Source organism: Ictalurus punctatus, chromosome 10 (assembly GCF_001660625.3).
Source record: "Ictalurus punctatus breed USDA103 chromosome 10, Coco_2.0, whole genome shotgun sequence".
Classification (NCBI taxonomy): domain Eukaryota; kingdom Metazoa; phylum Chordata; class Actinopteri; order Siluriformes; family Ictaluridae; genus Ictalurus; species Ictalurus punctatus.
In genome coordinates, this window is record NC_030425.2 from 24,910,544 (window position 1) to 24,936,003 (window position 25,460).

The 25,460-nt window shown below is 37.7% G+C and overlaps 2 protein-coding genes and 1 long non-coding RNA gene across 5 annotated transcripts in view; 2 read left to right on the top strand and 1 right to left on the bottom strand.

Moving 5' to 3' along the window:
* The window catches only part of ano1a (anoctamin 1, calcium activated chloride channel a), a 39,009-nt gene extending 21,569 nt beyond the window's left edge, over nt 1-17,440 (top strand). For all 3 annotated transcript variants that reach the window (XM_053683154.1, XM_053683153.1, XM_047157951.2), the window contains exons 12-25: nt 4,414-4,574; nt 5,097-5,179; nt 5,866-5,946; nt 7,543-7,617; nt 8,762-8,963; nt 9,739-9,850; nt 11,222-11,279; nt 11,447-11,547; nt 12,633-12,775; nt 13,478-13,630; nt 14,066-14,118; nt 14,317-14,501; nt 16,112-16,217; nt 16,313-17,440. In XM_053683154.1, coding sequence (XP_053539129.1) covers nt 4,414-4,574; nt 5,097-5,179; nt 5,866-5,946; nt 7,543-7,617; nt 8,762-8,963; nt 9,739-9,850; nt 11,222-11,279; nt 11,447-11,547; nt 12,633-12,775; nt 13,478-13,630; nt 14,066-14,118; nt 14,317-14,501; nt 16,112-16,217; nt 16,313-16,525 — 1,726 coding nt within the window. In that variant the 3' untranslated portion in view covers nt 16,526-17,440. The remainder of the gene's footprint in view (nt 1-4,413; nt 4,575-5,096; nt 5,180-5,865; nt 5,947-7,542; nt 7,618-8,761; nt 8,964-9,738; nt 9,851-11,221; nt 11,280-11,446; nt 11,548-12,632; nt 12,776-13,477; nt 13,631-14,065; nt 14,119-14,316; nt 14,502-16,111; nt 16,218-16,312) is intronic.
* LOC128633704 (uncharacterized) lies at nt 42-5,896 on the bottom strand. Its single transcript, XR_008397084.1, has 4 exons — nt 5,759-5,896; nt 5,063-5,280; nt 4,375-4,582; nt 42-4,206 (listed from the first exon to the last, which is right to left on the bottom strand). It is a non-coding gene; the product is annotated as an uncharacterized LOC128633704 (long non-coding RNA).
* A 3,716-nt stretch (nt 17,441-21,156) lies between the features above and the next one.
* Nucleotides 21,157-23,988, top strand: fadd (Fas (tnfrsf6)-associated via death domain). The gene is given in 2 exon segments (NM_001200297.1): nt 21,157-21,445; nt 23,708-23,988. Coding segments are annotated over 2 exon segments (570 nt in total).
* The last annotated feature ends 1,472 nt before the right edge of the window (nt 23,989-25,460 follow it).

The following is a 25,460-nucleotide window of genomic DNA, read 5'->3' on the forward strand; positions in this document are numbered from 1 at the left end:
GTCACGCCTATAGAGCAGCATGATAAGGCAGGCGCTAGTATTTGGTTGATACCATTTTAATGATCCAGCTGAACAGGTTGTGTCTGTGTTCTCACACGATGCGGAGACACGGACTCACCTGAGCGTTGATGGCTGAGTACATGTCTGAGTCAGTAAGAAACCATGCCCAGTAACGTTTACTACAGAACTGCCAAGTGCCCTAAGGCTTACTCGGATAAAGCAAGTGGAGAACTCGAAAATAAAAGTAATTAAGGAAGCAGTTATGCAGGTAAAACTTTTCTAACAGTCGGTTACTCAGCTTGCCTCCTGATGGATTTCCAAACACGTCGTAATTAGATGGAGAAAAGTTGTTATACAGTTGTCTGCAGTCATAATGGGCGCTAATGTAGTCTGTAATGACAGTTCTTAAGCATACGCGCTGAATTCACAGCACTCTTGAGCTGCACTTAAGGCACAGATTAACTACATGTGAATGGATGCCGACTGCTGGCATCCTTTTATCGTCTGAAGCTTTCACAGCTGCTCTGAATACTTTTTACTGTAACAGTAATGCGTTATTGTGCAGGAATATTGAGTAGCTCTGGAGAATACTGAGACCTACTGCACTAACATCTTATGTGATTAATTGTTTTCTATCAGGCCTTTCTTTCTGTTTTGTTCTTCGGCCAATAAAAGGAACGTGGCAATGGGAACAGAAAAGCATAGTAACGGACCCTAAGACAGCAAAATATAAATGTAATTTAACACGCTATATAAAGATTATTACAAATCTTCATAAGCTATATGGAGAAACATATCAATCCTAGTGAGGAGAAGGTTAACACATTTCACATATATTGTGTGATACATAAGGTATAATTGTATAACATCTCTATATATAAAACACTGTATGAAATGACTGTATGCCCCTGATTATGCAGGATTTTATATTCATCTTACACACATGCATGTTGATTATCAAAGACAAGCCTGGAGGCAAAATGTGGCCTTATTAGATATATCATAATATATCAAAAAATACATATATTAATAAATATAATACATAGTATTTTGCAGTATATCAGTACATTTCCTTATAAGGGAAAACTTCATAACATTGGACTCGGGTCATTGTTTTTCTCTTGCATTTGTTTCTTCTTTGCATTTTTTATGCTCTGTGGAAGGCTGTGTAGACACAGTAAATTGTCAGACTTGATCTAGGTAGTTCACAACTACATTTTGACTCAAAACTGAAGAATATATTAAAGATATACCTTGATTTATTCGAATTAGGACTTCGAATCTACATTCAGGAAAAGAATGTGAGTTTTGTGACTGTCATGTGTAGTAAAGTATTACAGTGCTATTCAAATGTAACTCGAAGCAATAATTAAGCGCAAAAAAACAAAAAGTGTAGAGAAGTGTTGGGGATATTCCTGAGCCGTTACAGATTTTCTCAAAATCTACTTTTGTGGCCATAAAAAGTTCAATTGTGGTGAGAAACACTAATACACAGAGAAATCAGTTGAACTAAACAATGTGTGGCCATGGAAAACTCTTCACCTTAAGTGAGGAGACCACATGTTAAATATGGCGTTCCCATTACATATTAAGTTGTGGCCTCAAGATACACAATTCATGGCCATTTATATCAACTTTGTCGTCTCGACTTTGGTATCTCATGGCCACGGCATAATTCATGGCTATTAGAGACCTGATGTGTAGCTTCGAAATATTAACTCATGGCCACAATATCCACACTGTATTTAAAATAATCACCATGTCACCTCAGTGGCTTTGTAGAGCAAAACTGTTTTCATACTGTAGGAAGGTTGAAGTCCCCAAAAATAGAAAAACGGATATCCTTAATTACAGAAGTTTAGAAAAAGTAACTAAAATGCTCCTAACTATATCCAAAATGTACAACACACTCACACGATTTATCCTCGCATGATGAATAGGATGAACGCATTATTAAAATGACCTCACCTACAGTACAAGCCCAATTCCAAAAAATGTCCAATGTAAATAAAAACCGAATGCAGTGATTTGCATATCTCATAAACCCATATGTTATTCACAATAGAGCATTAGAAAACATATCAAATGTTTAAACTGAGGAAATTGTAAGGAAAAAAATAAGGTGATTTTGAATTTCATGGTTTCAAAAACGTTGGGACAGGGGCAACAAAAGGGCTGTAAAAATAAGTGTTACTAAAAAGAAACAGCTGGAGGAACATTTTGCAACCAATTAGGTTAATTGGCAACAGGTGAGTAACATGATTGGGTATTTAAAAAAGAGTATCTTAGAGAGGCAGAGTCTTTCAGAATTAAAGATGGGTTTGGAATCTGGATAAACGCATATGTTGCTGTAAAACCTGTATATACTTTTCAGCATTGATGCTGCCTTTCCATAGTCACTAATGCGCTCCCATACCATCAGAGATGCAGGCTTTTGAACTGAGCCGTATGAAAAAGCTGGATGGTCCCTCTCCTCTTTAGTCCTCTTTAGTTTAGAGGATGCGGCGTCCATGGTTTCCAAAAAGAATTTCAAATTTTGATTCGTCTGACCACAGAACAGTTTTCCATTTTGCCTCAGTCCATTTTAAATGAGCTTTGACCCGGAGAAGATGGCGGCGTTTCTGTATCATGTTCACATATGGTTTCTTCTTTGCATAATAGAGCTTTAACCAGCATTTGTGGATGGCACGGTGAACTGTGTTTCTGAGCCCATGCAGTGATTTCCTTTACAGAATCATGCCTGTTTATAACGCAGCGCTGCCTGAGGGCCCGAAGATCACAGGCATGTGATATTGATTTTCACCCTTGTCCCTTGTGCACAGAGATCTCTCCAGATTCTCTTATGTACTTTAGATGATGAGAAATTCATAGTCTTCGCAATTTTACATTGAGGAACATTATTCTGAAATTGTTCTACAAATTCTAGACTCAGTTTTTCACAGATTGGTGAACCTCTGCCCATATTGACTTCTGAAGGACTCTGCCTCTCTAAGATACTCTTTTTTATTCCCAATCATCTTACTGACCTGTTGCCAATTAACCTTCAGCTGTTTCTTTTTAGAAACACTTACATTCCCAGCCTTTTGCTACCCCGTCCCAACTTTTTTTTTTTTTTAGACGTGTTGCAACCATCAAATTCAAAATGACCTAATTTTTTTCTTAAAATGGTATATTTACTCAGTTTAAACATTTAATATGTTCTATTGTGAATAACACATGGTTTTATGAGATTTGCAAATCATTGCATTCTGTTTTTATTTACATTTATTTGCATTTCACACAGCATCCCAATTTATTTTGGAATTGGGATTGTATATAACAATACTATGAACTGCAGTGGTTTCCATAGAAATTATATAACAGTGTTCTCACCACAGCTAACAATATGAATCTTGCGTTTATGACTAAAAGCTTGAAATGTTGAAATGCTGAAGAAGAGCTTGCAGTCTTAATTATGTATTAATAGATTTGAAATAAAAATGTCTAGTCAAATGATTGAGTTGAGAAAGGTATTAAAACTTGACATATTAACAAGTAGGTCTTTTCTTTGACGATGAGTGGAAAGAGGTCTACAGTGACATTTTAAAGAAAGCTCAATCCCACCTACAATCCTAGGCCTACAGCCAACATCTTTTGACATTTTAACAATTGGCATTTTGTATTTCGAGCAGCATGCTGTGCGTTAATCCTTTGTGAATGCTGATGCAATGTCAAGTGCTATATGTATGCTCTGCTGTGTCTGTTTTTAATATTGAATACTGCAAACAATTCTTATATTCAAGAACTCTACTTAGTGTATGCCTAGTTAGGATAAAAGTAACAACTTTAAATAAAATGAACAAATTGTGCTGGCTGTGTGTGGCTGTTCTTGTTATTTCAAACTAACAAAATGTCCAGGGGGCCACGGTGGCTTAGTGGTTAGCAAGTTTGCTTCACACCTCCAGGGTTGGGGGTTTGATTCCAGTCCCTGTCCGGTGTGCACTGAGTTTGCATGTTCTCCCCCGTGTTTGAGGGGTTTCCTCAAGGTACTCTGGTTTCCTCCCCCAGTCCAAAGACATGTGTTGGAGGCTGCTTGGCATTTCCAAATTGTCCATAGTGTGTGAATGGGTGTGCGATTGTGCCCTGTGATGGGCTGGCACCCCGTCCACGGTGTCCCCCACCTCGTGCCCCGAGTTACATGGAATAGGCTCCAGGCTCCCCGCAACCCTGTGTAGGATAAGCAGGATGGATAGATGAAATGTCCATGATGATTATATTGCATGTCTTAAAATAAATCACAGTGTAAATCTGTTGAAATGCACCTGCTATTTTATGTATGTTTTCCCTATTTAAACCAATAGCTAATGGAATAGTAGTTTTCAGGAAAGATATTACATGCTGCTGATCTCCTGTCCCATTTCCTACATGCTTCAGTATGGAGATCTGTGATGAAAGGAACAACATCACCATGTGTCCGCTGTGCGATCGCGCATGCAGCTACTGGAAGCTCGTCGAGGCTTGCGGCACTGCCAGGGCCAGCCACCTGTTCGACAACATGGCCACCGTCTTCTTCTCCATCTTTATGGCGCTCTGGGGTAGGTGCCTTTTTCAGATTTGACATTATTTACAGTTTTAATGGTTATGGAGTATTTTGAAAGCATCTTAGTTGTGCAGTCTGTCACTTCTTTTACTTTCTTATCAATAGTCTGTCTCTCGCTCGATCATGTTTTTGAAGTCTCTTTGACTTTAAAATATCTCAGACTTTTTTACTGTCAAATCCATGGCTTAACGCTTCCTTGGAGATTTTTCTATTCTTTTTTCCACCCCACAAAAATGTCACTTGTCAGAAGCTTGAAAAGTGGCTACTTTGTTTTCATCTCTAGCTCCATGCTATAAAAGACAAATGCAGCTATTTCCCTGGTTTTGCTAATGCCCCCAGTAGTCAGACTTTAATACCATCTAGACACACTGTGCAATTTTTGCATTCATTTGTAGCATATTAATCATGTTAATGATCCATAAACATCTACTTTGTGTTGAGATCAATATTAAAATGCGCTAAAAGGACTAGATTGGACAGTACCTCAAATTGAATTTGGCGTCTTTGTGTTCTGCAGCCACAATGTTCATGGAGCATTGGAAGAGGAGACAGATGAGGCTTAATTACATCTGGGACATGACGGGCTTTGACGAGGAGGAGGTTTGTTGTGCATTCTGACACGGAAATTCAAAATCCCGATCGGAGAATCAATTCCGTGTTTTTCGCCAGTCATTTGATTGAATCCTGAAGTGATGTCTTGTCTGAGGAATGAAAGCATCTGATAATGCTTAATTTTGTTTGTGTCTTATGCAGGAAGAAAATAAGGTTTGGATTGATGATATTGAATTCTAACACCGCTCTTAGCCATTGCATAGTAGCTCGGACACTTACTCTCTTGTGTTTTCACGTCCAGTCACCATATTGTCATTTTTATTTATTTATTTTATTTTTACTTTTTGCTGTGGCCTTTAACGTTCATTTGTTCAGGGAATAGGTTGCACAAAACCCTCACACTCCTAATCCAAATCACTGTGTGGCGGTTTGGAAGCTCCTATTGTCCTGGGGCCGTGGTCAAAAGCTGCTCACTTACCATCATCTGTCACTGAGAGCACTGCACCATTACCGTTTAAAACACACAGAGAATGCCACCCAGAATAACTGCACTGAATGTGTATAGTGGATGCATTAATGTTAGTGTCATGCTCACTAAATGCTAACACGACGCTTTTGGCAGAATACCTCCTTCAACTTTGTCATCATGCACTTGACTCTTTCACCAATCACTCCTTTGGATGAGCTGGGCGTCAAAGCCTCATGCACGTTCTGAATTGTGCTGTCGTCTCCAGAGCCAACCGCGACCAGAGTATGAGTTCCATGTCAGGCAGAAGAGGCTGAAGAAAGAGAAAAGTAGCGATGAAGGTCTAAAGGTGAGCTTTCACAAATGTACGGTGGGTATTGGAAACTTGGTGGAGCTCTAGCACCTTTGTGAATGGTGGTTAATAATAATAATAATAATAAGAGGAAGAAGAATTATAAGAATGATAATTATTATATTAATAAATATATAAGCATGTAAAATATATTGTATGTGCTTATATATTCAAAACAGTGCAAAACTACATTTTAATTCATTTATTATAAAATAATTTATTTGTATATTTATATATAAAATAGCTAATTATTTATTATTTATATATATATATATATATATATATATATATATATATATATATATATATATATATATATATATATATATATATATACCAAAGGTGCTGGACATCCCGTATGCTGGCCATGTGGATGTTGTTTGTTTATGTATGTATTTATTTGTTTATTTCTCTATAAAACAATGTTAGAATGTTACAGGAAATAATAATAATAATAATAATAATGTATTTTATATGACTTCAAAACAGTGCAAAACTGCATTTTTATTATGTATTATGATAATAAATGATATTTATATATTTACATATAAAAAAGCAATTTATTTATTATTTTATATGGAAACCAAAGGTGCTGGCCTTGTTGTTGCTGTTTGTTTGTTTATTGATCAAACAATTTTACACAGTGTCAGGCTGTATTAAATAATAACAACAACAACAATAATAGTAATAAAGTTTCACATTGTTTTATAGAGAAATATTTTTATGTCAAATGTGTGAAATTTTTCTTTCACCAAGGCACCTGTGTAAATACATTTAACTATTTAAAGCAAAATGCGTTCATTTCGCTGTTTCTAAGGATTAACTCTATCATGTATCTAAGGGCTTTTGATGCCAAAACCAACTGAGGAATTCTGAATTAAGCCCTTCGGACTGAAAAATAAATATTATACCATATCAATTAAACTGTATTGTGTTGGCATCCATTAAAAAAAAAAGTTGAGCTCTTCCTCCCCTGGTGAAAACACAAGGTTAACTGACTCTAGAGCATGTGAAGAATAAGGGCTTGACTTAACGGCCCAACAGTGGTTCCCTGACAGTGCTTGGATTTTAAATGACATCCTTTCATCTGTTAGTGCAGAGTTCATTGGTCACTGAATCATCATTGTGTCCAAAATTTTTTATGAGCTTTGGCTTACCTTCTCCCTCTCTGCATCCATTATCTTCACATTGAACCATATGATAAACTGATTGGCATATCCAATAGCACATCCCTCACTTTTTATTGACTGACCACTCTTTTGTGGTCAGAAAGACTGCTGTTTCATTGTGTCATGTGCACTCAGATAATGTTGACCTTACTTGTTTTTATGCTGAAATGAGATGTGGCTGTGTGATGAGTCACATCCGGAAAGCTTCTGTTTGATCTGCCGGACAGGACAGAGTTCACTTAGTCTAGTGAACTGTGTGTGTGTGTGTGTGTGTGTGTGTGTGTGTGTGTGTGTGTGTGTGTGTGTGTGTGTGTGTGTGTGTGTGTGTGTGTGTGTGTGTGAGAGAGAGAGAGAGAGAGAGAGAGCGAGCTTGAGAGCTTACTATAACTGATGATAGCTCACACTTTTTTTTGTTTTGTTCTAGCATGGAAAACACAAGCTGACATGCAAAGACAGGCTGCCAGCTTACATGACCATCCTTATCATGATGCTCTTCTTGGTATGTTAACCCTTCCTGTCGGTCTAAACGTGCTTAAACCTTATATTCTGTTCTGTAATTAGCACTGAACATTGCAATGTATGTATCTCATTCATCTCAGTTGAAAACAATATAATTTGTTTTTAAAAACAGACACACAAAAGGCCTCCACCTGGTTGTGATTTTCCCTGGTTGGTGTTAGTACACAGATGGGAGTGTGAATAGAGATGAAGGGAATGTGATGGCAAACAAAATCACTTTTTCATATCTGTATTCATAAAGACAGTTCATTTTTAACACGAGTTTTTCATTTTTAAAGCGAGTGAGACAGAGAGAGCAAGCAAGGGAGAGAGCGAGACAGAGAGAGAGGGAGAGAGACAGAGCAAGAGGGAGAGAGAGAGAGAGACAGAGAGAGAGGGAGAGAGACAGAGCGAGAGAGAGAGAGGGGGAGGGAGAGAGAGGGAGAGAGAGACAGACTAAGAAAGAGAGAGAGTGAGACAGAGAAAGAGAGAGACAGACAGCGTGAGAAAGAGAGAGAGACAGAGAGAGTTCTGATGTTTGCACAGCTTTGATGATGATCTTTATGCTGCAGTGCTTTTCAATAATTGTTAAATTTTGTACAGTGTACTGTACAATGTACAGTGCCGTATAATATACTATAAATATAATTTACAATATAAAAAAATATTTTTTTATTATTGATTTATTTAAATATTTTGAGACAAAATGTATTATTTAACAGTGATCTTTATGCTGCGATACTTTTCAATAATTATAATTATATTTATATATATATATAATGTACAATATAATATAAATATACAATATAAAATGTTATAATTATTATTGATTTATTTAAATAGTTTGACCCAAAATCTATAATTTAACAGTAATCTTTATGCTGTGATGCTTTTCAATAGTTATAACTTAAATATATTATATAAATATATTATATATATAATATAATATATATAATATTATATAATATATATATATATATATATATATATATATATATATATATATATATATATATATATAAAATATATAATATATAATATATATATATATATATATATATATATATATATAATATATTTATATAATATATCCAGTATATATATAAGTGGTGATTTTATATCCATCGATTTGGTGCTCTGTACAGGTTTGCGTGACCTTCACCATCGTGTTTGGAGTGATCCTCTACAGGATTTCTATCAAGACAGCTCTACACATGAGCTCCTCCTCCCCCTTTCGTTCAAACATTCGGGCCACGGTGAAAACCACGGCAGCTGTCATCAACCTCATCATCATCATCATCATGGACGAGATCTATGGAATGGTGGCACGTTGGCTCACTTCTCTGGGTGAGTTTGAGGTGTCTTCTTTGGGAGCTGCAGTGATATAGTACTCGAGTACTAGATTCTCAAATTTCATCCAGGAAAAAAAAAACAAACCCTCCAGTCTCTGTAGCATGGCATTAAAAGCAAATTCTTCACTCAAGTAAAAGCTCAGTTACTCACCTAAATAAATCTAGTAGAAGCTTCAAATCCTTCTCTCAACTTTAAGTAGAAACCTAGAAATTATTAAATGTACTAAATAATAGTGCAAACTTATGCAACCAAGTTATTGTAACTTTTTTTATTTTCCTAAAAAATGTTTCTGATTTTCTCTTAGTACAATATAATAATGTTGTTATAATATACATTGTAATGTCACAATGAGAGGTTTCGGTCTATTTTGTTTGTTTGTTTGTTTTTGTTTCATTTTTTACTTCACAAAAACCTGCCATTTTAACAGGAGTGTGTTGACTTTTTTATATCTATCGCAGGTTAATTACTGGATGGAAAAAAAAAGTTCAATCTTTTTTTTTTTTTTTTTAAATCTTTCAAAGTTATATCGGGTAAAAAAAAAAACTATAAAAGGACCAGACTCACAAGCTACAGCTAGAAGTTTGGCTTGTGAGACTATAGCTTTGGTTAACTTCCACCAAACTTGCTGAGTATACATTTTAAGTCACCGTTTTAATGACTAGGAAGATGACTTGAACTTTTGAGATTTAGACATGACTTGAAAGTGAGGATGACTTTGGCTTCTGTTTGAAGTCATTCTTGACATTTTCTCTCATTTGAAATTCATCAGAGGTGCCAAAAACAGACAAAAGCTTTGAGGAGAGGCTGATTTTCAAGACTTTCATCCTGAAGTTTGCCAACGCCTTCACTCCAATCGTCTACCTGGCTTTCTTCAGAGGCAGGTCAGAGTATTCCCTTATATTTTTCTGGTAGCCCAACACATAGTTATAACCAGAAGTACGGGTCTTGAGAAAACTAATTACAAGAACATGTTTTTCTCCATATAGCCTCCATACATTGTGCTGTTAAGCTGTACAACCATATACAGTAGGTTTGTGTGTGTATATATGTGCAGACCTGCCAACCTTCATGCATTTTGCGTCAATCTGCTGCATTTTAACGTCAGTGTACGTCGCTATGAATTATCTCTAAAACTATGCCTTTGACTTTGAGTCTTTTGTTTTTCCCCCAAATAAAAACGATAGATGAGCCAATCACGCACGAATATGGAACGAATGCCGACTGTGTAGGCACTTTGAACGACCTCAGAATGCCTGAACATGTTTTGGCTGGTTCTTTTCATCTCAACTCGATTTTCTCACTTGAAAGTTGTTCCCTTTCTTTCTGTCCAGGTAAATGCAGAATGATTTTACCTCGTTATTGTGAAAGCAAATCTATCGGTGTACGTTCGCTAATGTTAGTTAACATTTAGACAAAGTAGCTTCTATAGCTAACATCAGTTAACAGTTTTTTGCTAACAGAGTCTAAGATCGCACAGTGGCTTAGTGGTTAGCATGTTCATCTCACACCTCCAGGTTCGGGGGTTCGAGTCCCACCGTGGCCCTGTGTGTGTGTGGAGTTTGCATGTTCTCCCCATGCTGCGGGGGTTTCCTCCGGGTACTCCGGTTTCCACCCCCAGTCCAAAGACATGCATGCTAGGCTGACTGGCATGTCCAAAATGAGTGTGTGTGTGATTGTGCCCTGCGATGGATTGGCACCCTGTCCAGGGTGTACCCCGCCTTGTGCCCGATGCAGCCTGGGATAGGCTCCAGGTTTCCCCGCGACCCTGAAAAGGATAAGTAGTATAGAAGATGGATGGATGGAGAGTCTAAGATACTGACTGAACAAAAAAGAGGACTGTATAGACCATCACTATAGAAATTAATATGCGATTAAACATGGTTTTTCACTAACAGCCATAATTTTAAAATTAAAAAAATAATAAAATAGCTGTTTTATTTAAGATGTAGACAAAAGAAAAGTCTACATGCACACTTTCCTTTTCACGTTTCTTCATCTTAGCTAAAACACATGAGCGACAGCTTTTGTCGTCGTCGTCGTCCCCCCACACACACAAGCGCCTGGTGGTTACGGACAAAACCCTCGTATATACGTACATGCCGGAGTCTACTTTATACAAGTGGTTTGTGGAAGGACAATATCGAAAACGTACAGCAGGACTACGCATTATTCCTCTTCGAAGTTGGTGGGCCTGCATTAGTGTCATGGCTGGTAAACATTTCTTACATTAACTTTGTGTGCAATACCTTCAGGCTCATTGGCCGGCCAGGCAACTATTTGTACGTTGTCGGGAATTACCGAATGGAGGAGGTGGGTCTATATTTAAGCTTATTCATTCAACTATTACAAGCTTTTGGCATTTGTAGCAGAAAAATGCACCGGAACACGGGCGTAATTTCATATCGAAGCTTTTAAAATAAGTATAGTGGTAGTGTTACATAAGCGACTGTGGTTTGTCTGTTTTGTACCTGCTGTAGTGTGCTCACGCTGGCTGCCTGATGGAGCTGTGTATTCAGCTGTGCATCACCATGCTTGGCAAGCAGCTTATCCAGAACAATCTGTTTGAGCTTGGCATTCCGTGAGTATACACACCCATGTGCATGTACGCTCTCAGCCCACCACCACAGTGTTCATTTCGCATTAGTCAGTATGCCTTGAGAATAGTGAATGGAAAGCGAGTGAGTGAATTGAATTGAAAATTGATTAAAATGTACTCATTTTCTATATCGGTAGCTGTGTTGGTGGTTTTGGTAGCAAGACAAATCGTTCCAATATGTTTTCATATTTATAGTAAAAACTCATGACGGACACATCTATGGTGGACACTCCACATAATCAAGTGTTGTTATTAAACAAAGAAAAATGTATAATCGTTGATGTAGTGAAAATTTATTTATCATACCTCGGGAGAGTGTTCACGGCCGGCTTTTCAGTATTTCAGTAAGATGACCAAGACAGAGAGAAAAAAAGAGGTTAGTGAGCAAGCAACTGTTTATAGCTGCTATAACGTACGCGATAACAGGAACTAAATTTTGTCGGGGGCATCGCGCAACATTAAGTGTAAGTGATTAAAAGTATGACGTGTCGTTCGTTAAAAAATTTCAAAATTGTAATCATTGATAAGTTGCTGTGTCACACAAGGAATAAAACCATTTGGGACTTGCAGTTACAGGAAAATAATCACTACCCCATTCGCTTATTATTTTTCCATAACAGCACTCCATGTTGGGTCGCACGGTGGCTTAGTGTTAGCACATTCGCCTCACACCTCCAGGGTCGGGGGTTTGATTCCCACCGTGGCCCTGTGTGTGCGGAGTTTGCATGTTCTCCCCGTGCTGCGGGGGTTTCCTCTGAGTACTCTGGTTTCCTCCCCCAGTCCAAAGACATGCATGGTAGGCTGATTGGCATGTCCAAAGTGTCCGTAGTGTGTGAATGTGTATGTGATTGTGCCCTGCTGGACTGGAACCCTGTCCAGGATGTACCCCGCCTTGTGCCCCCTGGGATAGGCTCCAGGTTCCCCGTGACCCTGAAAAGGATAAGTGGTATAGAAGATGAATGGATGGATGGAGCACTCCATGTTTTTTTTGTTTGTTTTTTTATTCCTTACAAAATGAAGTGGAAATGTATATAACCATTTAGACTAACCATATTCCCATGTTGCAGTAAAATAAAGAAACTTCTTCGCCGTCGTAAGTCAAAGAGAGACGCTAAACAAGAAGAGGAGTTTTTCAAAACCCTGGCCCGACATGAGAAAGACCACTTCCTCGACCCCTATGTTGGCCTTAATCCAGAGTATATGGAGATGAGTGAGTCACTACACACCCACACACACATATGTATGCAGAGACAAGAAACAACTGCAATATGGACAACTGCATTTCTAGAGATTTTCCTAAAACCTCATTGTTCCTTCCTTCCTTCTCAGATCAGATCTGCCTTGGTTATCGGTGTAAAACGTTTCCGTGTGGATTTTTATATTGATTATTATTAGTAAACACAGGCTGTAATGAATCAGTCAGTGACTATACAGTACATTTTATCTGTTCAGTCTGTCCTCAGTTGTCCTTTACATTTGAGTGGATTTGGATGATGTTATCTAACCCAGACAGAAAATGCCGTCTGCTTACTACTAGCTCTGTAAAAGCGAGGTTGTAAAAATCCGAGCAGCTTTCTCGCTCATCTCTCTCTGCTGCAGCGTGGGCTGGCCTTCTGCTAAGAGAGTGGCATTGTGGGTCCTGGAGAGCAGTGTGAGGTTGCAAGCTTTAGTTGTAGAAACCACTCAGGCGAGCTAAAAGAATGTTGCTTCCAGCAGATTTCAGAAATGTTGTGGGAATCTGTTGACCTGACCTTGTACCATTTTGAGCTCTTGCCCCAATCTTCTGATGAACTGCACTTGATGTAGCGTATATTCTGGATTGGATCCCCAAGCTATTTTTGTGAGCTTTTTATTCACTGGAAGTTCTTTATAAAGCTTCATAACACAAAATGTTTTGTCCTCATCATCCTAGTGATCCAGTTTGGAATGGTGACCTTGTTTGTAGCCTCCTTCCCTCTGGCTCCTCTGTTTGCGCTCCTGAACAACGTTATTGAGATCCGCCTCGACGCCAAGAAATTTGTCTCGGAGTACAGACGGCCCATTGCTGCTAAGGCTAAAGATATCGGTTAGTATCTGTATGCTGCCATTGCTCCGTTTGTCCTTTCTTTTACAGCAGAGGTAGGATTTAATTACTGTAAATATGGGCTGAAGAATATAGTTAAGAGTATCAACATAAGATGGTGGGTGAAATGTCACAGATGGAAGAGCATGGTGCATGATTGTTGCACGATAGTCTTTATTCTGGGTCTAAGATAAAGCCTTAACTTGTCTGTCCATAGTGATGTATCATAAATCATATAATGCAAACCGACTTGTGTTTCGAGTTTGAAAATCTGTACATTCTCGAAACATCCGTGGCTATAATTGAACGCCACCTTGTGGTGATACTTTGATAGTAATGTGACATTTGTAATGTGTACTAAATAGCTAAAATGAAATGAATGATCTCTTCAGAATTTTTGCTGCAAGCCACCTTATGTTACACCACTCTCTTGTCTAGGCATCTGGTACACCCTTCTGAGAGGACTGAGCAAAGTGGCAGTCATAGTGAACGTAAGTTCTTAAGGTTGGATTTTCTGTTACTAAACTCTCACGATCTTCGATTCAAAAACAAGTTTCTGTTATTAAAGTGTCAAATCTAGCGGTTGCTAAATTTGGCCAGTTGCCAAATCTCTGTGGTTTCTAATCAGGACTGAAACTGAAAATATCACAAAATGTTGTTGTTTTTCATAATGGTTTGTTTCTCCTCAGGCGTTTGTGATCTCCTTCACATCTGATTTCATCCCCCGACTGGTTTATCAGTACGTGTACAGTCCTGACGGAACGTTGCACGGCTTCGTCAACCACTCCCTCTCCTATTTCAACGTCACGGACTTTCAGCCGAACACAGACCCGGTCGAGCCGATGTTCCTGGGCTACAAAGTGGAAGTTTGCAGGTGCTGACAGAAATCATTTAGTCCAACAAGGACAACCTTTGTTGCTGTGTTTATGACCATTTTTCTACCACAATAACAGTTCATGATATTCTTATTTATACTACACTGCTAATGAGTTCATGATTCTGATTGGTCAGAAGGTGTTGATTTATTTCCTATAACAGCAGCTCTGACAATACTTCTGGCTGTTATTCAAATCACAGCTATATATTAGATATGTGTTTATGCTGTTTCATTACATACAAGAACACAGGGACTTGTATGACCGACTCTCTAAATACCATTTTTTATTAGGCTTAAATTTTAATATACAAAGTGCTTTTATTTAACAAAAATAAATGGATAGTTGTGGAAATGGTGAATATTAATATTCAGTAATATTGTGCCATGTTTCAAATAGTTGAGAAAGTTTTGACGAGTAGCTTGGTAGTTTGCTACTGTCAATCTAAATTTAAAAAATGAACAAAATTTTTAAATTGAATCAAGTACAGTCAAGGTCATAAGTTAACATAAGTACATAAGGTCATAAGTTTATGCCTTGCAGAATCTGCAAAATGTCTTTTTTTTTTTAAATGAGGATCATAAAAATTGCATTGTTTTTTATTTAGTAATGCCCTGAATAAGGTTTTTCACATAGCAGATGTTTATATCTAGTCCACAAGACGCAATAACAATAACTGAATTTACACAAATGAACCCGTTCAAAAATTTACTTGATTCTTAACACTGTGTGTCGTTACCAGGACGATCAGCGACTGTGTTTATGTTTTGTGATGGTTCTTCATGAGTCTCTTGATTGTCCTGAGCAGTTAGACTGCCCACTGTGCTTCATAAAAATCCTCCAGGTCCGGCACATTCTTTACTTTTCCAGCATCTTCTACATATTTGACCCCTTTCCAACAGCGGCTATATGATCTTGAGATCCATCTTTTCCTCAGGACCACTGAGGAACTCGTACACAACTATTACAAAAGGTGCAACCGTTCACTGATGCTCAAGAAGACCCAGGGGGGTGTAAACTTTTGAACAGGATGATCGGTGTAAACATCTGTTATGTGAAATAGCTTATTCGGGGCAGTACTAAATAAAAAAACAAAATGCAATTTTTATGATCCCACTTTTAAAAATTTATTTATTTATTTATTATTAACATGTTGCAGATTCTGTAAGGCGTATGTAAACTTATGGCCACAACTGTTATTACTTAAGGTAAGCTAGTGGTATGCATATAGATACCATTACTTGCATAACCATGATAGCTGGCTATCTCGATGCCGTTAACACAGATGGGGTCCTCAAGGATCCTTCAGTAAAGAGTGACCACTACAACAGTACTACACCAAAATGGGTCACCAAAAATCAGTGACGCTCTTGGGACCTGTGCTGGCTTACCTCATTGGCTTTATTCCTGGGGCAAATGGGCAGTGCAGGCGCAAGGCCATTGCCCATGACGGCACTCCATGCACATCATATTACACAGCAGCTGTGCGGCCATCTGTACAGTCTGAGAGCATAATGACGGGCATTCGCAATATAGAGTATTATATAATCTAATTGCTGACACACGGCAAAGTTTATTCTGTTCGTAATAATGCAAATACTGTCCTTAGGTTTAAGGATTACAGAGATTCCCCATGGTCGGATACCCCATATGAACTGTCGAGAGAATTCTGGAATATTCTGGCAGCACGGCTGGCGTTTGTCATCGTCTTTCAGGTGACTGAAAAGGGTTCGACTCGACTTGTTCCAAAGAAAATGTCAATAACGTGCTTTTCATCAGCAGCTGATTTCTGAACTCGTTGTCTTTGCAGAACATGGTGATGCTAATGAGTGACTTTGTGGACTGGCTAATCCCAGACATCCCCAAAGATATCAGTTTGCAAATGCACAAGGAGAAGAACCTGGTCGTGGAGCTCTTTATGAAGGAGGAACAGGGAAAGAGGCAAATGAGCAAGCGAAAGAGCAACCCCAGTCCGCAGTCACGCTCTCGAACGCCATTGCATGTGCAAATCAACAACCACTAGTCCGTGTGCCCAAGGTGGGAAGAATACATCTATCCTTAAAGCACATCAGAAGTTTGTACGAAACGAGATGAGCCGGCTTGTCTGAAAGTGTGAAGGTTACAATGGTTTAAGGTGAAATGTTACATTGGAAGTGCAGCTCGCTGACTGGAGGCAGACGCAGGCACTGAGACTGTCTGGTTGTGATCACAAGAGATGTCCCAAGACTACCATATACCTTGCAGCTTAGCTTTTCTTTTTGTCTAGGTTACTTTGTAAACATGTAAACGAAATGCACAGACATTTGTTGTTGTTTGTTATTTTTAATCAATATGCAAATTAAGGTTTTTACGTATTTACTGTTTGTGTGTCATATGAAAGTTTTCTATGTAGTCATTGTTTGTTTGTCTCAGTTGTAGAAAAGCTCACTCGCTTTTATATCGATTTTATTTAAACCATACCTCAACAAATATCCAAGTTGTCGTTTTGGGGGGTTTTTTTGTGTTTGTTTTTAAAATCGCATGTCCTAATTATGCCATTCAAAGTTGTCCGTAATAAATGTGTCATAAAATCTAACACCATTATGTGCAAGGTCATGCCTCATAAAGCCACAGGTCTGTAAATTGAATGGTAAGTAAACCTGCAGCTTTTTTTCTTTTTGCTAGCAAATTATAGTGTTATTGTATAATGCTAAGAAATAAAGAATTCTGGCCCCTTAACATAACTGACTGATTCTGACTAACAGGAATAGATTCTTTTGATAGCAAACTTGAAATATAATATAAATGGCTGCAGTGCATTAATAGTTAGTAAAGTAAGAGAAAATGTATATTTTCTTCTTGGTCTTTTTTTTTTTAAATACATTTCAGTAGAAGCATCTGTAATCTCATTCAAAGGGTATAATAGACTAGATGGCATTAAAACAAATAATTAGGTGCTTTCTTTACGTGCATGAATGTTTTTTGTACTTCTGAAAATATGTCTGCTGTCTTTTAATACATATATTATGTATAACTATGACATTTTTTTGTGTTAGAACATAGTGGACACAATAACTGCAGCTCAAGAGGCCTTAACAATGCGAAATGTATGTTGCTTTATAATTATTCCAATTTTTACTTCATTTGTCTGTCTGGGTGGGATCAAATCATAAGTGGTTTGATTCAGAGGTATGTAGGTGTGTATATTTTATTTTATTTTATAAATATATATTTAAACACACACACACACACACACGCACACACACACTATATATATATATATATATATATATATATATATATATATATATATATGTGTGTGTGTGTATATATGTGTGTATATATGTGTGTGTATGTATGTGTGTGTATATATATATATATATATATATATATATATATATATATATATAGATAGATAGATAGATAGATAGATAGATAGATAGATAGATATAGATAGATAGATATATATAGATATATATATATATCTGTTTAGTCTCATCTCCTGTCTTGACTGTTAATACTGCATGTACATTACTATGTCTTGTAAAACTTGCAGAAATACACTTGTATACATTTTTCTGTCAATAAAATTAGCATATTCTAATTCTTCTCAAAATTGAAAGAACAATAATGAATTACTCCAAAAGGCTGAACTCTTGCTCAACACATCTTTTTTTTTTTAATTTCTCCTGGGTTTCTCATTGACTGACAAAATATATAAACTATATAACATTTTAAGGACTGTTACTTTACAAAGAAAGGACTTATTGATGTCTATAAAACTCATTTAATATTTAGAACTTGGCTTCTTCAAAAATGATCGAGGCAACAGTGCAAATCTGTCAACTTTCAAATAAACTTGCTATAAGCACTCGGAATTGTATTTTGTGTTTTTGAATTTTGCTCAAAAAATAAAAAAGGTTATGACGTGACCCTGGTCTGCATTTGGTAATTAATCTCTTACAAAATAAAATGGCAACAAAACAGAATTACTTCACTAAAGACGATTCCTTCCTATTAGAAATAAATCATAATTTACTCTATTGTACCACTCTATTGAACTCTTAACTCAGAAGATTATTAATGTATTACTTGTAAGAGTTCAGCTCTTACAGTAGATCCAGCTAAAACATAAAGAACAGGTTTATATTAATGTGCTTGCTCGAACATGTGATCATTTCTATAGTAACAACTTAAACAGGGACTTGTATGGTGGACGATCCACATAATCGATGTCTAATGATTGGATTTCAAAATATGTGTTTTGTGTCACAAAGAAAAACATGTGATCATTGATGTGGTGAAGTTTCTGTTAGGAGACTTTAGGAAGCAATCTCCAGTGTCAGCACGTTGTAACAATCAGTACGTTTCATAAAATGAGAGAGTCTTCAGGGTGGAGGAGTTTACATTATCTGATTTCAGGATAGAGGAGTTTACATTATCTGATTTCTAAATAACATGACAATATGAACTAAAAGGAATTAACTAGTCATGTGGATATTCCCTAACATGACTAGTTAAATAGAGCATTTTTTGTTCGTTCGTTAATTAAATTAAAAAAAAATTATAATTGGCAAATTGCTCCCTGGGATAGGCTCCAGGTTCCCTGTGACCCTGAAAAGGATAAGCGGTATAGAAGATGGATGGATAATTGGCAAATTGCTGTGGAATAACACGCTTCGGGCCGTGCCATTATACAAAAATAATCCACTTCACTTGGGCCCATATCACACCTTCCCAGCGTGGATTATTTTTGTATGCCTATAACAGCAGGGTTTTTTTTGTTGGTTTATTCCTTACTTATTCCTTACCACAGAACAGTTAAATTCTCAAATATGATTAGTCAAAAGGGGTGCATTATTTTTTGTCTAAAAGCATACATAGCCTGATGAGGTAGTAGGCCAAGTAACGCTATGTAACGGAAATGTGAAGAATTATCCACACACATATGTATTTACTTATATATCCACTAGAGGTCCTCCTGTCGGCGTCCTTAGGCTATACATGTTTACTGTTGCTAATGGTTACTTGTAATATTTGGGTATTTCCAATGTAACGTGAAAACGTCAGTATGTAAAAAATGTCTCTTTCAAAGAAACGAAAGGTAGATTCTGAATACCGTAGATGCCAAGAAAAATGGACAACAGAATATTTCTTTTGTGAAATAATTTTTTTAAAAATTCAGTGTAAAGTGGTGAAATTATAGGTCTGGTCTTATATCAGTTGTATCCTTCATGTTGTGTGTTAGCCTAATCCTGCCTATTATGGCTGTTATATGAAAATTTACCTCAGAATTCCATTTTGGGTGATAAATAAGGGTCAAGTTCAATTGTAACTGTTCTGATGGTTCTCAGCCTGTCTACGGTGATATTTTAGCCAATGTGGCCCCGTACCCCAAATGACTTTCCCACCCCAGGTCTATGGGGTTCAGGTCAGATGAGTTGGCTGGACAATCAAGCACAGTAATACCATGGTCAGCAACCCAGTTACTAGTAGTTTTGGCACTGTGGGCAGGTGTAGAGTCCTGCTGGAAAAGGAAATCAGCATCTCCATAAAGCTCGTCAGCAGACGGAAGCATGAAGTTCTCTAAAATCTCCTGGTAGACGCAGCATCGACTCTCCATTTGAGAAAACACAGTGGACCAACACTGGCAGATGACTTGGCAACCCAAATCATCACTGACTGCGGAAACTTCACACTGGACTTCAGGCAACTTGGATTCTGTTCCTCTCCACTCTTCCTCCAGACTCTGGGACCTTGATTTCCAAATGAAATGCAACATTTACTTTCATCTTCCCCGTGATTGTGGTTGTCTGAAATGAACCAGACTGAGAGATTAAAGGCTCAGGAAACCTTTGCAGGTGTTTTGAGTTAATTAGCTCGACATTTCTGTATTATATATTCTTTATTCTAATATTTTGAGATACTGGATTTTTTAAATTTCCATGAGCTGTAAGCCATAATCATCAAGATTAAAACAAAAAAGGCTTGAAATATTTCACTTTATGTGTAATGAATCTAGAATATATGAAAGTTCCACTTTTTGAATTAATTTATATATATATATATATATATATATATATATATATATATATATATATATATAAAAATCATGTTCAGCTATGAATATGCAAATTACACATGACGTCATCCGGCAATGACTTCAGGAGCATACAGTAAATTAGCTACATTCAACTTAAAAAAGTGGGTAGCACTGGTGCTGAGGTGGCTCATAGAGTTTACTTCACAGTTTAAACACCTGCCCAAAGCTTGAGAATTTCTATTCTAGATTTGTGTGCTGTTTAAAAACACTGAGCCACTTTCCTAGCAACTGTTTTGTATAAAAATAAAATGAACAACAATGAAGCCTGTCTCTTTAAGGTTCTCCTGAAGTGAGGTGGAGCACCGAACCGGAAACTTACCCTTGCCCTCTAGCGTAGGTTTGGCAACCTGAGGACTTTTTAGTCAGTCGACGAGGTTTGGACACTACCAAACAAGATAAACTATCAACATTGTCCTTACTAAGCTTCAAAAAAAGAAGAAGAAGAAAGGAGTTTGCCGTCCTAACTCATGGTTTGACCAGCCCAGTCCACTAGCTCTTAAAACGAAACCGGAAATGTCTGGTGTGTGTCTGTAAGAAGTTGCATTATCATCTTAAACTGCCGACACAAAAACATGGATAGATTCAAATTTATGCTGTTGGAAATATCTAAACAGCTGAGCTCTGAAAACTTATCGACGATGAAATTTCTGTGTGGGGAGGATATTGGAAAGAAGAAAAGGGAAGAGATCACCAGCGGCATTCAGCTGTTTGAGTATCTGATCGAGAGAGCACTGATCGGGCCTTATGATACAGCATATTTACGGAAGCTTCTCAGTGAACAAGAAGCTTTACTGCAATTAATCGACAACTACGAACAAGAACAACCGATCCCCACCGATTTGCCGAATGAAACGGAACTAGGTTTGTAGACTCGCCACTTTATAGCTACACGGTGCCTTTTCTGGGGAACACCATTCTTTCATAGCAGCACCACTATCAGATCAGAACAGCCCACAGACCTGAGGTTTATTTCGAGTGGATTCACTTAATTCAGGTCATAACATGTGTAATGTGCTGTGTGTAATTACTTACTTTCTCCTTGTCCTGAAAGTAAATCTGTTTTGTTTTTGTTTTTGTTTTTTCCTTTTCCTGTGATTGTAAAACAGGAAGGCGACGAAAAATGCCCAAGGATCACAAGTCCACATGAAATCGACATTTTTGTTTTGTGGTTTTTATGAATTCTGACTGTTAGCCTTATGGTTATCTATAAGCTAGTTTGCTCCAAGACAATGACAAAATTTGCATTTAGAAGACATATGCATTCCAAAGGCATTAAAGTCTCTGTCTACCACCGATACGGATCAGCAATTTTGATGACATCATTCTGCACTTCAGAGACTCATCAGAGTTTTCTGTCCAATCAAATGCTCTCTAGTATATGAAGTGTCCCCCAACACTAAATATCCAGGGTACTAACTGTCAAGTACGGCTTAGTACGGCCGAGGTTGTGAAGTAAGCGAAACGCTATCGGCTATTTAAAAAGGGGGAGGAGACACTCAATATGTCCCGTCTGACTTCCTGTTTCAGTGGAAATTACATCAACACATCAAATAACACTGTGCATTTCAAAGCACTTCACTGGGACTTTAAAGCTTTTAATCACTGATCAGAAGGTTGGGAGTTCAAGCCCCAGCACCACCATATGTTGGGCCCTTGAGCAAGGCCCTTGACCCTTTGTTCTCCAGAGGCACTGTATCATGGCTGATCTTGCGCTCTGACCCCAGCTTCCTAACAAGCTGTACTATAATGTATATGTGACAAAGGCTTCTTCTTCTAAAGAAAAAGTCCACAGATCAGAACTTAAAGGAAAACTCCACCCTGAAACACATAAAATATATCTATACTGAAATATTTTTGATGGCTTTAGCAATTCTGGTGCTAATTTGTTGACTGGTGTTGTTTTTCTGTCACTTCTGTGAGAAGTGATGGTTGCATGCTGCACTGACATCAGCGTGGGACATCGCTAGCTACAAGTAAGGAATAACACACAACAGTGCGTGTGCTTATTATTTTCATCTAACAGCACTGTCTGGAGTGTGTTATTCCACTTATACCACAATGATTTGCCAATGATTGTGATGTTTAATTTATTAATGAATGACACGTCACACATATTAAAGGTTTATTTATATATATATATATATATATATATATATATATATATATATATATATATATAATTTTTAAAAATTCTAATAGCCTTTAAAAATGACAAGAAGAATATTTTGGTGTCATTCTCATGGCTGGATCGGGATGCTGTAGCAAAGTTGCGATGAACTTTAACAGGAAACATGGCAGGCACATCACACACCACACTGCTGCCAAACTTATTAAGTTTTTAATATTAAGTTAATATTAAATACTAACTTAAGTTATCTCTCTCTCAAAAAAAAATGCAGCCTGCCAATGTACTGAGAAACTGGAAAGTGTAACTCTTCTGTCCTTTTCTGTGCTCAAAGTTCCAGAATGGGAGGCAGCTACACAGCACGATTGCACTGAGTTACAGCAGAGACTCAGCGTATCTAGTTAGCAATTTATGAGGTGGCGAGCCCAATTACGTTGACGCAGGTATTAGCATGACAGTTGAAGCTTTGGAAGCTGATCTGTTTGAGTAGAGTGTATAGATGAGGAGGTAACAAAGCTCAACAGAGACTAAAGGACTAAAGCACTGTGATGTCACTGTCTCTTTTGGGTAGGTATGTATTCTCAGTGGTGCCACTCTAATCAGGGTAGTCCAAGGGCATTGTGGGTAATGTAGGAAACCGTTGATGAAAGAATCACATATTGATTATAAATAATGATATGCAAATCATTCAGGGTGGATTTGTATTTCCGTTGTCTGGATCATGACTTAACCCAACACAAAACTCACCTCCAGGGTTGGGGGTTCAAATCCCACTTCTGCCCCGTGTGACGGAGCCTGCATGTTCTCCCTGTCCTTTGGGGGTTTCCTTCAGGTACTCCAGTTTCCTCCCCCAGTCCAAAGACATGCGTTGTAGGCTGATTGGCATTTCCAAATTGTCTGTGGTGTGTGAATTGGTGGTGTGTGGTTTTGCTTACATCAAGATAATGTCATTTAATTCTGTTTCTCACACTTTTATGGATTATATGTCTTTGTTCCAGAAAAAATCAACTGTGCAATAGAAGTGATCAGTGAGCAACTGGGAAGGAAGTGGATTAAATATGGACGGAAACTGAAAATCGCTGAGACCAAGCTCGAAGGCATACAAGAGAAACACCCTCGCAATCTGGAGGAACAAGTGAGGGAATTGTTCAAAGAGTGGATGAAGATGCACAAAGCGGAGGCCAAAGTGGACGAGCTCATCAGGGCACTACGCGACTGCGACCTGAACTACACGGCTGATGTTGTGCAGATGAATCTCCAGAAGGCTAATGTATCTTGAAAATGCATTCCATCTTTTTTCTCATTCATAGCTGCTGTACATGTGTTAGCGAGATTTTATTGCATTTGTCTTGCAGGTCTTTGTGCCAAATATAATGCTAAAAGGACGTTAACCTTAAATTTACATTTAAGGTGCTTCATATATATATACTTTTGCTATTCTTTGGGATTACAGTCTTGAAGCTTTCTTTTGCTGGAGGGTAAAATGTGAATCCGTGCTGTTTTTTTTTTTTTTTTTTTTTTTTTTAAAAAAGGTACTTTTTTTTCCCACTGGAATATTATAAAGTATGCGGAGATTCAAATGTAGTATATAATTATAATATAATCAAACACTCCAAAGATGAATCATTTCTAAATGTTAAAAAAGCCTCACTCTATGACATGGAACTTTTGATTGCTGTTATTTTAGAATCAATATCCATTGTTCCAAAAGAATTGAAATTATTTTTATGTATTGCATTTGGATGTAAATAAAGGGAATATTTTCATTAGCCGTTGTCTGAAGCCTGGGACAATAATACTCTGGTCCGTGCATCCTGGAAAATTTGGGAATTTCTAGAATGGTTATCACCTTATGGAAAACACAAATGAAATGAAAGTAAGGTTTGTTTCTCTAAAATTTTTGCATATTTAAACTTCCGGGATTTCCGGTTTGATCTATACCCCCTGTGTGGTTTTAGAAAGGGTTCTCAGGTTTCCTCCTACCTCCAAAAAACATACAGGTAGATGGATTGGCTACTGTAAATGTGAATGTACTTGTGCATAGTGTCCTGTGATGGACTGGAGTCCCATCCAGGGTTTATTCCCACTTCATGTGTTCCTGGGAGCCACCTCAACTCTGACCAGAATAAAGCATCTGTCATCAACTAAAACGTTCACTTTTACCTTTACTTTATAAGGAACTTCTTGGTAAACATTTTGCCTACCTGTATAGGTGAAATTCCAAGCAAATTTAGGATTTTTATGCACTTGGGTGGCAATTTCAGTCTGAACATTAGTTACATTCTGCACGTAGTGGTTAGCACGTTTGCCTCACACATCCGAGGTTGGGGGTTTGAATCCCGCCTCGGCTCTAAGAGAGTGGCGCTCCCCTGCTCTCCCCGTGCTCCAGGGGTTTCCTCCGGGTATTCCGGTTTCCTCCCCCAGTCCAAAGTCATGCATTGTAGGTTTATTGGCGTTTCCAAATTGTCAGTACAATTGGGGTTGGCACCCCATGCAGGGTGTCCCTCACCGTGTGCCATGAGTCCACTGCGATAGCGGCACGGAAAATGGATGGACGGATAAATCAGCCACTGATCTCTAACTATGAGTGAGTCTGTATACTTTGAATATTTCAGTAAAACTTATTTTCTGGAAATAAAATTAAACAATCATATTTCTCTCTCTCTCTCTATTATGGCCATTAAAAGGAACTGAAGGTATGCTAACGTACAGTTAATATGATTTTAGTCAATATAGCATTAGTGTTTTTGA